Source organism: Cetorhinus maximus, chromosome 15, assembly GCF_964194155.1.
Source record: "Cetorhinus maximus chromosome 15, sCetMax3.hap1.1, whole genome shotgun sequence".
Lineage (NCBI taxonomy): Eukaryota > Metazoa > Chordata > Chondrichthyes > Lamniformes > Cetorhinidae > Cetorhinus > Cetorhinus maximus.
Window position 1 is genome coordinate 78,144,617 of NC_135893.1, and position 17,106 is coordinate 78,161,722.

At 42.6% G+C, this 17,106-nt stretch overlaps 1 protein-coding gene across 1 annotated transcript in view; it reads right to left on the reverse strand.

Moving 5' to 3' along the window:
* Positions 1-3,635: 3,635 nt before the first annotated feature.
* metrn (meteorin, glial cell differentiation regulator) overlaps positions 3,636-17,106 on the reverse strand; it is a 51,277-nt gene continuing 37,806 nt past the window's right edge. The window contains exon 4 of the mRNA XM_078558696.1: positions 3,636-5,740. Within this exon, the coding sequence (XP_078414822.1) occupies positions 5,424-5,740 (317 nt within the window). The 3' untranslated portion in view covers positions 3,636-5,423. The remainder of the gene's footprint in view (positions 5,741-17,106) is intronic.

Below are 17,106 nucleotides of genomic sequence, written 5' to 3' on the forward strand. Positions count from 1 at the left end.
AAATAAAGCGATGTCACAGTGATAAGTTGTTAAGTTAAAAAAAGAGTAGCTAATAAAAAATGCCCAGAGGGTGAGAGGGTCAGTGTGTGCCAGGCTCACTCCCGGTCTCAGGGTGCTTACTCACGCACCCTCACTCACTGGGTGTGTCGATGTGTTGGTGTGTGGTGGTGAGGGTAAGTGGAAACCTGAGACTGGGAGTAAGGCAGACACACAATCAACTCTCACTCTCTTTCATTCCCCCCCCCTCCTCCACATGCACACACACACACACTCACTCACTCACCCTCTTACACACACACACATTCCCTCTCTCACTCACCATTCGCACATACACATACTCTCTCACTCACATGAACACTCACTTTCTCTCACTCCCACATGCAAACTCACTCTCTCTCACTCACACACACACACACACACACACATTCTTGCTCACACACAAATGCACACACTCACTCCCTCACTCACTCTCTCAAATACACAAACCCACGCTCTCATTCACACACACAGACACTCACTCTCACTCACACACACACTCACACACTCTCTCACTTCCACACAGATGCACTCTCTCAAACACACAAACTCACTCACTCACACACACTCTGTCATTCACACACACACTCTCACTCACACATAAACTCACTCTCTCACTCACACATGCGCATTCTCTCTCACTCCCACAAACACACACTCACTCTCTCATTCCCACACATAAGCTCACACACACTCACACTCAATCTCCCACCTCTCTTTTACGCAGCTGTCAGCTTCTTTCCCTCTCCTCCCCACCCCACTCCCTGACCTGGGGCTCTGCAGTGTCTCATTCCCAGACCTCATAGCCAGCCTCTCCTCCCTGGGATCCTGGCACTCCGCAACCTGAGCCCTGGTTGGAGGTGCCGGAGTGGCATTCTGGTGCGCTCTGGCAGCACTATATCTCTGCCCACAAGTTAAAACATCCTTTCAGCATTCACCCTGTCAAGTCCCCTCAGGATCTTATATGTTTCAATAAGATCACTTCTCAGTCTTCTAAACTCCAATGGATACAGGTCCAGCCCATGTCCAACCTTTTCTCATAAGATAACCCCCCCCACCCCAGCCCATCCCAGGTATCAGTCGAGTAAACATTCTGTGAACTGCTTCTAATGCATTTATATCCTTTCTTAAATAAGGAGGCCAAAACTGTACACAGTACTCTAGTTGTGGTCTCACCAACTGTCCAACTGTAGCAAAATATCCCAACTTTTATATTCCATTGCCCGTTCAATAAGCAACAACATTCCATTTGCCTTCCTAATCACTTGCTGTACCTGCATACTAACCTTTTCCTGATTCACGTACCAGGACACAGAGATCCCTCTGTACCTCAGGGTTCTGCAATCTCTCCATTTAAATAATATACTGCTTTCCTGTTCTGGACAAGTTCACATTTTCCACATTATACTCCACCTGCCAAATCTTTGCCCACTCACCTAACCTATCCACGTCCCTTTGCAGACTCCTTAAGTCCTCTTCACAACTTACTTTCCAACCTATCTTTGTGTCAGAGGGATATATGTTGGCCAGGACACCAGGGGGCACTCCCTTCCTCTTCCTCAAAACAGTGTCATGGGATCTCTTACATTCACCTGAGGGCGGAGGAGTTTTAAATATTCATCTGAAAACAGCATCTCCAACAATGCAGCACACCCTCAGTACTGCACTGGAGTGTCAACCTAGACTGGAAACTGTGTAAAACCCCTGGGGCTGTGTGTTTGCATGAAGTGAGTAATGTAAATATAACCTGTAGCTGTAAGTGCAGTAAGGCACCTCAGAGTGCCACATACTGTATTGAACTGTTTTGCACTTTATGTAATGTCCAATTTGAACTGTTTTGTAATGGAATTTTACAAATCTTATGAATAAAGCATATTTTTGGAAAATTAAGTCAGTCTAGATCTTGTGCTTTGTGTATCAAGTCTGTGACCACTTCATGCATATATGTATTTCTATTTTATTGAGATTCTATCCTCCATAAATTTGAGGTCATCCAAAATTCTGTTTCCCATGTCCCAACTCACAGCAAGTCCAGTTCCCCTATAACCCTGTACTCGCTGACCCACTGGCTTCTGGTCAAGCAACCTGATTTTAAAATTTTCATCCTTGTTTTCAAATCTCGCCATGGCCTCGCCCCCCTCCCTATTTCTGAAACCCCCTCCAGTCCCACAACTCTCCAGGATATCTGTGCTCCACTAATTCTGGTCTCTTGTGCATTCCCGGATTCCAATTGCTCCGCCATTGGTGGCATTGGTTTTGAGAGGTGACAGGACTCCAGAATCTCCTTTCCCTTATGAGCAGATTGGAGTCTCACACCAATATCAGAGTAAAACCTAAAAGTAACAATATCTAAATTCCTACTTTTAACATATTGACATCTGGAGTGAAAGTTAAGAGACGATTCTATAATATTTGTACTGACATCAATATTACCACTTCTTCATCACAAGGGTACATATAGGTGAATCCCCTGACATCCAACCCATCGAGGTGATTCTCCCTAGCAACCACAGTTCCCTATCACAGTGTTGTCCAACAGAAATGATTGACTAGAAACACTGGCCGGAATTTTCCCGATGTGAATGGAGATTTCAAAGGCTTCTCGGCTCTAACCCGCCGTGGGGGAGAATTCTGGCCACTGTGTTAGACACATACACTAATCTTAGTCGAAATTTTTTCACACACAATACCAGCAAACGCACTTCGCATGCATATTCACTTAATTAACCACGGTGGTTCAGTGCAACTCTTTCACCAAGCATGCACTTACCAAACAAAAGACATCTTATTGCAGCAATGAGGCGGTATTTGACCTCAGACTGATTGCTGAGAATGTTGACTCACACAAGATGAGTCAGTCCACACCCTGCTCTCCATCCAGATAGAACATGGTTCAATGCTGTTTGCCTTTTACCATGACATACACTGTTCGAAGTGCTCATTATTAGCTTGCAGTCCTCCACTGGCCTGCAGCAGTTATTCTGATGGATGGAGCTGAGCTGGGTGACAGTTCCCCTTTCCGTTTCCATGGTGCTGAAATCCACCCGCGTGATGCATCACTTTCAAAGTCCCACCTCACGACTTCCCCCCCCACTGCCCCTCCAGAAGAATAACTACAAGAGTCAAAGAGGCACAAAAAAGATGGGGCCAGGCAAGAGAAAGTATGTGAGAGACCTTAAGCGGAGGCATAAGAGGGGCCAAAGCAGATGGAGGGAAATCGATAGAATCAGAATGTGGAACAAATAGGCAGTTACAAGAGAGACACTGAATTTATTATTTGTCCGCGAACTCCTCAAGCAATCAACTACCCCTGTAGTCCAGTTTAATATTTAGCATGTGTCCCACAATATTCCTTTCATATTTTACATTAAAAATGATGTTTCACACGTTAACCGTGAATCTGTTAATATTCTCTATACAATGTGGTTAAAAACATTGGCATTTACATGAACTACTTCATAAGGATTAATGTCTTCTTTTATACCAAAATGTCCTCTTATTTGAGTCACTATCATTTTTTATTCCCAGCCAGAATCTTAGAACAGAAAGTGGCCATTCTGTCCGCCGTAGTGTGACACAAATAATTCAAATAGACACTATTGCAAATGACAATTTGTTGCAGATTTTAATAAACTTTTCAGATGTAAAATCAAAACAATTTTTTTTAAACAGATACATTCTTAAGAACAAAACTACAGCCCATATTTATACATAGAGACACAGAAAGTCTCAATTTTTCCAGCCATTGAATTTAGGAGTTTCTTTTAGCATAAATATTTACACTATGTACACTCAAGCTAGCTGCAGACACACAAACATAACTAAGGCCACTGAGAATGGCAATATAGTAAATATTTTACATGAGTAGAGTTGGCAGCACCATGTTTCTACAATACAATGGTATGGTAAGCCAAGGAAAGTACTAAGAAATAACAAAAGCACAGTAAAGATATTGGTCCATTTTCATCACTCTTTCCATGTTTAGTTCATAATAGTGTTTTGACAAATATGACACCTTAAATCCCTTTCAAATTAAATAGTCAGATTTTAAGTATGGTGGTATTTGTATTTTAACATTACAGGTTGGTTGTGGTGGCCATCTTGTAAACTCCAGAAATTTACACAATCCCCTAGTCTGTTCATATTTTTTACTTCAAATACTGAATACAGAGCTCAGTCTTTCCCTGTTTCCACAATAAAGAAGTGCATTCCCCCCCTTCCCTCCATTGCCAAACACTCTTCGTTTTCCACAAGAAGTGCCCTGGTGTCCGGTTTACTAAGGGCACATTTTTATCAATGTTGAAAGTGGCTGATGCTACAATTACTATTCTGATCACAAAGAGAATGTGCAGACAAGAGTACAGCTTTCTGATCATAAAGAAGGCAATAAACTCCAGAGCCTTGAATGGGATGAATGGTGAACCTATGGTTCAAGAGTTGAGGTTACATGGTGCTAAGGGAGCATGTGAATAGATTTCTGGGGTTAACGGGAACATTAAATGGAAAGAGATAAAACTACCAATGCTACACACAATGTTATTTTTATTACCAATACTGATGCTTTCAGTATTTAAACTGATATGTTTAACTGACTGAGACTCCAATTTTGTAGACTGTGGTCCCCTCCTTCTAAAGTTGCACCAAATAAAATTATAAATATAACAAAAATATACAAAGTAAACATTCTCTTATTAAAACAGGGAACATTTATCTGGTTTTGAGTTTCACCTCAGCCGGATGATCAGAAATATTCGTTTGCACTGGTCATGTGCTAAAACTTCAGTCATTAATCCTGCAGGTCAATAACCCCTCTGTTACCAGTTGTTAGTTTTGGTTAAAGATCTTCATAAGCACCTATGTAATCATGCAGCCTGTACACTTTACATTATGTGTGGAATGTCCCATCAGGATGCTGAATCAGTCGCACAAATTTGTTTTTAAAACTAATTTTACTCTGGAGTACTCCATTGTCCCCTTGTTAAAAGGGAATTGTTCAGATATGACATTTTTTACAAATTTATTCATCAACTAAAATGGTCCTTCACAAAGTGTAACTGAGTGCACGTTCTCAATTGTTCATGTTGTACAATAAATCAGTCCCCATCCTCTCTAAGGGGCCTTCACATATGAGGCTGCCTGTGCAATAACAATTGTTCTCATTGGGCAATAAATCAATCCCACAGTTCCTTTCTCAATGTCCTCTGCACAGTGAGGTTACCAGCACAGCCACAGTTGTTCCCACTGGACAAAGAATCAACCCTGCCCAAAACCTTTTCTTCAGGGATTCTTTCACAATGTGATTCCGAATGTACCGTGGCAGCGGAGCGGCATATGTTTTACAGTCCTTTTCTGCCAATTAAAAAAGCAGCAAAGTTTGTTAAGCAGCATCAATCTGACTCAATCTCGCACTGATTCTCATGTGCTTCTTTGGCCACTTCATAGATCCTCTTAAAGTCTTTGTAGCGAGGCGCGCACCCGAGCCATGCCTCTCCAAAGTGGACATGGCCAGTGAAAATGAAGCTCCCGACTCCTTGCTTCACACCACACTTTAAGAATGTCCTGACTTCCCCGAAAGATTTTCCGTATTTTCCTATCGGGTGAAAGAGGGTGTACTTCTGTCTATAAATTTTGGTGGTGCTCACACTAACAATGGACTCCTGCCGCTCTGCATCATGGACCACGGTTCGAATGTGACCTCGCACAACTGGAAAAGCAAAGAGAAAAACATCTTAGCATCTTGTGAGCAACACTGAATAGCGAGACAGACCTGCAAACCATTCCTTTAAAGGGAGACTGAACGGGGTAGATCTTGGGCTTTGTGGGATTGTAAAATAGTCAAGTGAGTCAGCAGTCTGTTTAACATCTCTTCCAATTAATCCCAAGGGAAATAAAAACCGCTTGAATCTATTGCACAAAGTCAAGATCTACCCCGATCATTTTTGGTTACAAAAGGACACCATTTTAAAAAAAATCTCCCTCTTAAAAATGAAGAACACCAATGTGTTTATGATCTCAACTTTTTTGTACCATGTCATTCATGTCACACCTAAATGCCGAAGCCAGCATCTGACTTGCAAAATGAGTGTAAAAATCTTGTGCATGTTTTAAGATACAATATTTTGACGTGAATCAGTACTTTAGGCAGTGAATCCAGGAAAATTTGACAGAACCATAAGCTCCCCAGATATCTCATACCTCCTGGCTGTGAACACAATAGTTAAACTGCTTTGAAATAAGCCAGAGTGCCATTAGTATATTTAAGGACTGAGCCTTCAGGAGATGCTTCGAAAGATTGTATTTCTTCCTCCCTTTGTACATTCATTTTTTTACTCTCTTCCCCAGCTCCTGGAGCACCGTCACTTTGCTGACACATGAAGGTTAAGTCCAGAATCTGGCACTCCCAGACTCATAGGGTTTTGTCCCTGAATCCTTGGCTATCAATCTCTCTCTCTCTGGTAACTAATCTAAGTGGCCATTACTCAAATCTCAATTTGGACTGAGATGGGGAGACAGCAGTTGAACTCAATCCTGTCGTCTTATTCCAACAGAAGTCAAAGAAAAGCAGGATCCCTCCTGGCGGCTTGATGGCCACATGTGGGCAGTCGATTGCACTCTGGACACGGGGGAACCCAGCAATCGTTGCAAAGCCTCTGGCTCGCTCAGCCTGGCTGGCCTCGTCTGTGTGGTAGTGAATGAAAGTTAATACCCACCTGAACAGAGCTTCTGTCACCAGCTTGATGCAACTGTGGACAGCTGATTGGGAGACTCCACAGAGATCCCCCACTGAGCCCTGGAAAGAGCCGGAGGCATAGAAGTTGAGGGCCACTGTGACCTTCAGAGCCACTGGCATGGGCTGTCCACCCACACCATCAGAGCTGATCACAGGGCCGATCCTCTGACAAATGGAGGTCACTTTCCCCCTAGAGAGGTGGAAGCTCCTTTGGCATTGCTCCTCGGACATAGAGGTAGCTGCATTGCCGCCTGTAAACACTGGCAGCAGCATAGTGGCGTCTTCTGCGGCCCCTTCCGCCATGGACTTCCTGTTGGCCCTGTGCCCCTTTGTGTCTGTGCCTCTCCTCCCAAAGGTCCCTCCCCTGGAGGCTGAATAGGGACACCTGGACTCCTCTCCCTTCTGCCCCTCTCTTCCTCCTCAGGGGAGGTGCCTCCATTGGAGACCACAATCCCCATAACCAGGGTAAGGGAAGGTTACCTGATACCTGGAAGGCCCTAAGTGGTATGAATCCTCCGGAGGTCTGGAAAACAACACTGAGTCCTGAACTGAAGCCTCTTATTTCTGTCAATGCAGCTCTGAAGTGAAATGAAGATGTCCTGTTCACACAAGCAACCAGCAGCAAGTTATATCCTAAACTACAAACTACTCGCATTTACAAACCCCTTGACCCCTCTTATCCCACCTGTGGATGAGGTTTTTGAAATTGTGGCCTGCCCGTCTGTCCATTTAGCCCATGCGATGGCCTGAATATCACACGGTCTACGTAAAGTCAGAGACAATTGGTGTCTCAAGGGCCTTAACTGGCCTCTTAATTAGTGGCGGGCGCGCCTCCATCTTCATCGCACACCCACCGACCGAAATATCGCAAGAGTGCGCGCTGACGTTGGCATGCTTGGCCAACATCAATGTGTTTTATTTCACACTCAGGCATGCTGGGCACGCGGCTGCACACCAAGTTAAAAATTCTGGCCAAGATGTACAATCAGGGTTCAGATGGTTTAAGCGCCATTGTTAAATGTGATTTTATCTGGCGAGGGTCCTATTCTGTATGGTATAGTGGAGAAACGTCATTCCTTTCAGTTTCCAAACACTGAAAAGTCAACTGTACAATATAGAAAGGATCAATGGGTGCCATCCCAACCAATGACAGGAAGATACCCCCAAAACGTGCCTGTTTCAGTGGGTCCCTGCTGTAACTGCAGGCAAAAACTGCGAGAACAGTCAGAATCAGAATCAATTACATGGGAGTCTCCAGTGGCCTTGTTATTTGGGGGGAAATGTCTTTGCCTACCACAAACAAGGCCACCAATGTAGAGGGGATGCTTCCTCAACTCAATGGAACTCGCTATATGGTTAGAGGCCAGTATACCAACAGACAACACACCAAGCGGTCCAGGCTACCAACGAGGCTGGCAATCAAGAGAAAGATTATTTTAATTTTTCCTAGTCCAACCCCTGACAAAAGAGGCAGCTTCAGCCATGATCTACTACTTTCTGGGAGGAAACATGACATGCATTCCCATCTAGTCAGGCGCACACCTAGTCCCCTCCCCATGACTCAGTTGGTAAATGAATGTTACATTTGCGATTGCAGCCAGATTATGAAATTATGCAACAGCTCAGAGCATTATCATGAGGCATCATATATCTTGTTTACATTTAATCCTTGGAATGGGAAATGTTTTAACATGTACGCTTGTGAACCAAGACATTTGGAAACTGAGTTCAATTCTATCAATTGGCGTAGCAACCAAGTCCTTAAAAACATTAGAAGAGTCATACGGACTCGAAACGTTAACTCTGTTTCTCTCTCCACAGATGCCGCCAGATCTGCTGAGTTTTTCCAGCATTTTCTGTTTTTATTTCAGATTCCCGGCATCTGCAGTATTTTGCTTTTATCTTGGAAAACAGGAGTTCCTGTCATTTAGTCACTTAGTAAATGCCTGACTGGTTTAGGTAATTAGCCATCAACTTTTTTTTGCTTTGAGAGAATGTACCGTTAAATAAAAGCAATAAGAAAAATGGTAGGAAATGCCATTAAACTCTGGTAAAAGCTGTCTTGAGGAGTTTATTCTGTTTATGGGGAGTTTATGGGGTGAAATGGTTATTATGGTCTGTGCCAAGTCTTCTACTCGAACTGAACACTTTTATCAGTCAGGTTGACACTGGACCACACAGCCTCAGATTAATGATAATCTTCTGCACTGCTAATATATTTAAACAGGATATTTATTCTAGATAAAGATGGATTTGCACTATGTGCATGTCTACTATGAAAACTGAAGAAATCATTACTCATTATGCAAGCTACAATAATCTATACTTAAAAACTAGCATTAAAATGAATGGAAAATCATTCACTTAAATGGTACAGCAATGATTCCTTGCAATTCTCCACAGCAGTCTTCCCTAGAGATTTAATGGCTTTCCCCCGCTGCCCAATTTTTCTTCCCTCTTTGTTCACCCCTTTTTCAATGAAAGAGCTGGCATCATGCTGGTCCCATTGGCACCAATGGCCTTTCTGTACATCTCTATAAAGTGTGAACCTGGCCAATGAACATCAGTTGCCTATGTGATCATATAGGGTATCACAGCATAACCCATGCCTGACCTTGTTCAATGCACAGACACATGCATTATAATCATTAGCAGGAACACTGATTAATTTCTTTCCTTGCTCTCTAGCCTGGGATATTGAGGCCAACTGTACTACCTCCGCACTATCACCATCCAAAGTGAAAGCATTCTAGCACAGAGCAGGAATCAAACCTGGGACTTTGCTGATCTGTGCAGCTCAGTTAGACAATATCAGTGAGTTCATGAACTCACTGAATAAGTAGGAGAACCCATATCGCTTTAATAATTTCAAATAAAAACACTAACAGAATTTGGCAAAGCATTTGGCAAAGCCTACGACAATCAGATTTATAATATTGGGACAGTAGCTGTTAGATATGGATGTACATCACAAAGTTATGATCAACAAATGGAGCAGGACGCGTATAATTGGGAGGTAAAGGCTAGAGACGCCTTTTCATCAGCATACTAATGTTACAATTTCAACAAATCTAACGTAGATTTGTGCATCTTCCAGCAAATTTGTAAACACATCCAAATCTTTGGATGTATAATTATGTAATTATGATAATGAAATAGCTCAACTTATGAATCTGATAAAATAAAATGGCTGCCAGTTAGCACAACATAACAGCCATTGCTTTCATCAACTTATTTTAGAATATGACGCTGTAATCATACCAACATAATCTTGATTTTTGATGCTTTTAAGATTCATAACAAAGAGGGTTTGCAGATTTGATCTTTGTACACCATTGTGTTGCCATGGTAATCAATCTGAATCCTATCAAAGTCCAAACTGGCAAAAGGTCAGGAAAATTAGCTAACCAATCCAAATGTTATTCCGCTAAACCCTACAGTAGCATTTTTCCATTAAATCCATATTATGACTAAGTGATATTGGACATAACCTCTATTTCTCCTCATAGGTCACATAGGATTAATTATGTTTCCCAATCACAAACTCCACAACAGACTGTCATGGCTTAAGCTAGTGTGCAGAAACCATGGTGACAAGCCCCTTCATTTTCTTTTACAAAATTGCTTAAGGCATGGTGCAATTGAGGAGCAGGCATGTCAGCTTTTAAAAAAAAATACATAGCTCTGCAAAGAATTGGCTTCTATTTTCTACCATGCTTTTTAAAATTACAATTAAATTACTGTCAAAATGATGTAATATGCTTTTGTTTCTTCTCTTATGGGCACATAACACCAGCGAACTACCACATGCATTGCTACTGCAGAACAAAAGTAGAGTGGGACGGGGTGGGGGTGGTGGAATGGCAACCATATGCCCTTTAACCTGACATACATTTAAAGCCTGCAAATCATGGTATTATCCAACCGTGCAAGGATAAATTGCTCACTGGCCATTTACTTTCAGTAGACCATGAGTGCTTAAAGCAGAGCAGCAGAAGTTTGAGCTCACTAATTACACTTAGCGCTGAATGTTTAGGCCACTAATTTACTAGGGTGTAGCTCACAGTGCAAGCTATCATTAACCCATCCACAGCCAGCAGCTGACTTTTCACTAATACACCTATGTTGTACAGAGTTTTTAAGTATTTAGTATTAGTAATGCAAGTGTTTCTGTTGCATTTAACAACTTTCGATCTCAACCACTGCTCTCACTTTCTCGGACAACAGATGCTGTTAATGGAGGCTGGCTGCACCAGAGCCACTGGTAGTGGAGATGGTGTGGGATGGGATCCTCTATCCATACAGAGCTTTCCATCATCCCCAGGCACTCTGTCCACCATATTCCAAGGCCACTGGAGCCTTATGCTTTTTGCCAGATTTTCCATGCTTTGCTGTCCCTCTGCTTGAACCATTTACAGCTCCTCCAAGTCCATCTTTGTTACTTTGCTTGTCCCATTGCCACCATCTGCTTGTTCTCAAAATAGCACCTTGGGATCTTTTACTTCCACTGAAGAGGGCAGACGGGGGCCTTGATTTGCCTTCGCATCAGATTGACAGCACCTCCAACAGTGCAGCACTCCTTCAGCACTGCATGGGGATGTCAGCCTAGCTTTGTGCTCAAGTCTTTGGAATGTAATTTGAATTCACAACTATCTGACTCAGGAGAGGGAGTACTATCAACTGAACCACTAAAAGCTGGCATTGCAACAAATGCCTACAGTGTAAAACTTTAACAATACATTTTATTGTAATGTTACTTTAGACTTGAACTTTTAAAATTTGTAACAGGAAACAAGATTAGTGACACAATTATGTAATTGAGCCACATGATCATGTCATTTTACACTCCTTTGTTTGTAAACCCAGGTGTCAATGACCCCTCTTAAAGATTGGCATTGTGCTGCCCCAGTGATTTGTTCATAATACAATTGTACTCTTCATAAAAATAATCCGATTGAAAGTTTTTGCTGTTTTTATTCATTCTTGGGATGTGAGCATCATTGGCTAGGCCAGCATTTATTGTCCATCCCTAATTGCCCTTGAGAAGGGGGTGGTGAGCTGCCTTTTTGAACCGCTGTAGTCTATGTGGCATAGTTACACCCACAGTGCTATTAGGGAGGCCGTCCAGTTTGAAACAACTGAGTGGCTTGCTAGGCCATTTCAGAGGGCATTTAAGAGTCAACCACATTGCTGTGGGTCTGGAGTCACATGTAGACCAGGCCAGGCCAGGCCAGGTAAGGATGTCAGATTTCCTTCCCTAAAGAGCATGAGTGAACCAGATGGGTTTTTATGGCGATTGATTCATGGTCATCATTAGACTTTTAATTCCAGGTTTTTTATTCAATAATAATGCCACCATCTGCTGTGGTGCGATTTGAACCTGGGTTCCCAGAGTATTACGCTGGATCTCTGGTCCAGTGAAAAATGCCACTATGCCACCCCCTCCCCTTGAAGAACAATCTAACTCAACCAAACAATCTATGGCAGTCGTACAATGTAAAATGGCATTAGCTGGCTGGCAAATATCCATGAGGTGCTCTTCCTGTCAGCTCCTTCAGTAGGAAGATTTCCCATGAAAGATAAGCAATGAAGCTGTGCCAGTGAAAACAATGGCCTGCTCATAGGCAAACACTGTTTCATTAATAAATGGAGTTGTCAGCACAAGGATGCAGTATGAAAGGGAATTTTAAGTGGAACAGACAGACCAGAAGCGGCCCAGTGTTTTTAAGGGAATGCACCAACGTGAATAAAAGTGGCTATGCTGGGATCCAGATGGATCAAACTGCAACTCTAAAGGTCCTGAAAATATACTGTGGGGTGCTGGCTGCAAAAGCTTAATGCTTTCTCAAATTCCTCTCAAATTTACAGGGGTGCAATATTATTTATCCCACTTCAAGCCATATAATTTTTCTTTTAAAATATTAATCATAGGGAATTTATGTAACACATTCAGAGAGCTAGTCAGAAGCAATTATTCATACAACATGAGTGTCAAATCTTCTACCAAACTGTGTCGAGGTTCAAAGTTCCAAAGATGCCGCCTGGAGGATAGTTTGTCAGTTCCTCCCTGGGATACACTTGCAGGGGGCACCAAAAAGCCTCTGGGCTTCATCCAAATTTTTCTACATGAGCCTCGGCAGGGAGTGCCAACATGCTATTCTACCATGTTGGGCCTCTCAGCAGAGTCGAATCCTGTCCTCACCCAAATTTCCAGACACAGTCACTCAACCACAACCAAAAATGGGAACCTTGACTGATTTTCTCCTCTGTAATCCAGAGTCAATAAGACCAATTCTATAATTATTGATCAGAGATCAGCCAAGCAGAGACACAAAAATCAGACCTAGGGACAACTGAACCTTCAGGTTGCAGTCAGGTCTCTCAAGGTGCAAACTGATTTAAAAACAGTTTATTTGCATACACAGGCACAGAAACAGGCCATGCGACCCAACTAATCTATGCCAATGTTCATGTCCCACACAAGCCTCCTTCCACCTTACTTCATAGATAGCAGTGATCATAATATGGTTGAATTTTACATTCAGTTTGAGGGAGAGAAGAGTGGGTGGGTCCAGGGCTACTATTTTAAACTTAAGGGGGTAATTATAGGGGCATGAAAGCAAAGCTAGCTAGAGTGAACTGGAAAATTAGGTGAAGGGATCGGTCCATAGAGATGCAGTGGCAGGCTTTTAAAGGGATATTTCAGGATACACAGAATAGATATATTCCAATGAGAAAGAAAACTTCCAAGGGGAGAATCCATAGTTAGCCACATGAGGTTAACTAAAAAAGTTAAAGACAGTTTGAAACTTAAAGAAAAAGCATATAATTGCGCAAATACAGGTGGCAGGTCAAAAGATTGGACAGAATATAAAGAACAGAAAAGAATGACAAAAAGATTCATAAGTAGGGAAATATTCCCTAGCTGAAATATAAAAGACAGGTAGGAAGAGTTTCTGTAGATATTTGAATAAGAGTTAACAAAGTGAGCGTTGGTCCTATAGAAAGTGAATCTGGGGAGTTAATAATGGAAAGTAAGGAGAATGCGGATGAATTGAACAAGTATTTTGCATCAGTCTTCAGTGTAGGGAACACAAGTAACACCCCAGAAATAGCTGTAAATCAGAAAATGGAAGGGAGTGATGAACTCAGGAAAATTACAATCACCAGAGAAGTGGTATTGAGCAAATTGTTGGAGCTGCGGGCTGACAAGTACCCAGGTCCTGATGAACTTCATCCGAGGGTCTTGAAAGAAGTGGCTAGGGAGGTAGTTAATGGACTGGTTTTAATTTTCCAAAATTCCCTAGATTCAGGGAAGGTTCCATTTGATTGAAAAATAGCAAATGTAGCCCCTTTATTCAAAAAGGGAGGGAGACAGAAAGCAGGAAACTACAGGCCAGTTAGTTTAACATCTAGTCATAGGAAAAATGTTAGAAGCTATTATTAAAGATGTTGAATGTTTAACCAATTTATTGGAGTTCTTTGAAGGAGTCACATGTATTGTAAATGAAGGGGAACTGGTGGATGTACTGTAATTAGATTTCCAGAAGGCATTTGATGGTTGGCAGCGGTGTGCCACAGGGATCAGTGCTGGGGTCTCAACGTTTTACAATTTATATAAATGACTTGGATGAAGGGCCAAGTGGTATGCTTGCTAAATTTGCTGACAAGACAAATATAGGTAGGAAATAAGTTGTGAAGAGGACGCAAGGAAGCTATAAAGTGACATAGATAGGTTAAGTGAGTGGGCAAAGATCTGGGAAATGGAGTATAATGTGGGCATTATATTTTCGCAGGAAGAATAAAAAAGAAGCTTATCATCTAAATGATGAGAGATTGCAGAGCTCTGAGATGCAGGGGAATCTGGGTGAATCACAAAAGGCTAGTATGCAGGGACAGCAGATAATTAGGCAAGCTAATAGAATGTTATCATTTATTGCAAGGGGAATTGAATACAAAAGTAAAGAGGTTATGCTTCAGTTGTACTGGTCAAATCACATCTGGGGCAGAACCTTTCCCCCGTCGGTGTGGGGGGGGAAGTTGATGGGCGGGCACGCTTCAGATTGGCGCTCCCGATCGGAGACGCAGCGCCATTTTACGTGGGTGGGCCAATTAAGGCCTGTCCAGCGTGATGTCTAGATGGAAGCGCTATGTGCTCCCTGTGTGGGTGGGCCGGGGGGGAGAAATGCCTAAAATCGAGAGTGCACTCTTTCACACATGCGCACGAAAGAGCACACCCATCTCCCTGAGGCTAAGTGCAGCCTCAGGGAGATCGCCTCTACTTTCAGAAATATTAAAAATAGAAAAAAAAAATTCCCTTACATGTCCCCTCATGTGACACTATCACATGAGTTGGGGCATGTTCATAATTTCCAAAAAAATTTTATTAAAATTTTTAAAACCCTACATGAAACCTCATCCCACCGGTGGATGAGGTTTCATGGTTTTTCTATTAAGGTTGAACAGGCAGGTCCACTAATTACTTTAATTGATCTGTCAATGGTCTCAATTGGCTATTGACAGGTCGGCGGGCACGCAGCTGATTTTGATTTTCAGCCTTCCTGAAAATCTTAATGGGGCGCGGTGATGTCGGGAGATCCGCCCGACATCACCGCGCATCATTTTAGGCATCGGCGAGCAGGCCCCACACCCACTCGCCGTCAGTAAAATCCTGCCCCTGGAGTATTGTGTACAATACTGGTCTCCTTATTTAAGGAAAGATGTAAATGCATTAGAAGCAGTTCAGAAAAGGTTTACTGGCTAATACAGGGATGGGCGGGTTGTCTTATGAGGACAGGTTAGACAGGTTAGGCTTGTATCCACTTGAGTTTAGAAGAGTAAGAGGTGACTTGATTGAAACCTTTAAGATCCTGAGGGGTCTTGACAGAGTGGATGTGGAGAGGATGTTTCCTGTTGTGGGAGAATCTAGAATTAGGGGTCACGGTTTAAAAATAAGGGGTCGCTTATTTAAGACAGAGATGAGGAGAATTTTTTTTCTGAGGATCGTGAGTCTTTGGAACTCTTCCTCAAAAGGCAGTGGAAACAGGGTCTTCGAATATTTTAAAGGCAGAGTTAGATAGACTTTTGATTAATAAGGGGGTGAAAGGTTATCGGGGGTGGCGGGAGGTTACAATCAGATCAACCACGGTCTTTTTGTATGGTGGAACAGGCTTGAAGGGCAAGTAGCCTACCTCTGCTCCAAGTTCATATGTTTGTATGTTCATCGTACCCGATCAATACATTCTTCCATTCCTTTCTACCTAATGCATTTATCTAGCCTCCCCTTGAGCACATCTCATGCCATTCACCTCAACTATTTCATGTGGCAACCAGTTCCACATTCCTACCACTGAGTAAACCTGAATTCACCTTGTGGCGTTCGCACGCTTATCAACCTGGAGCACAAACCATGGGCAATTTTTTCCTTCCTAACCTGTAAGCAGAGGTCAATCACAGTCCTCCTATCACAGCCCCACAATTGACTCATCACAGGCTGGGTATCAAATACAGGGACTTTCTGAACAAGTGCTATAGGCCCTCTGGCCTCCCTCTCCGCTGCAACATTCTATGATTGCCTGGCGCAGCTACTCACTTGCAGAATTAAATTTGTAATAGTGATTAAATTTAAAAGCTGTTTGAACCAAGTGTGATTAATTAGTGAAGTTTGCCTTGACCTAAATCAACACCTTACTGAAATCCAGAATCAAAATGTTGTAGATTATACTCAAAACACAACATTGCAGGGCATCTGCCCAAGCGTCCTGGACAGCTCCTACTGCACATACAACTTACTGAGGAATGTTTGCATTCATAGGTTCAGAACGCTTCCAAAAGAACAACAACAATGCACATTTATAAAGCATCTTTAAAATTGTACAACATTTATACAGCATTTGATGCAGGTCAATGCCTGGTATCCTGAGCAGCAGCAGTGATGGTGCCTTCAATTTGCAGCAGTCGCTGTGCCAGCTGCATCTGAGCCACCATTTTACCACCACATGGCAAACCAAAGAGCAGCTACTGGAGTGGGTTATTCTTTGCTAGCATGGCTCATGACTCTGCACATTCATACAATGAAAGCCATGCTAACATAAGAAATGTGAAAACAAACTATTGAATGCTAAAACACTTTTGCTGCCTGGACCACTCTGAAGGAACCCTGCAGTGATCTGCAGCGCAGGTCTCAAGGTTCATGGTGGCCTGCTGTAAGCTGTACAACCTCACCATCATGAAGCCATCGCCCTTGCCACCACCCGATGGCATTCCGCTGAGGAGCAGAAGGAGGAGAAAGGTGAAGGCAATAGAGAGTCAGTGAAAGTTTAATTAATTTTGTGGTTGGC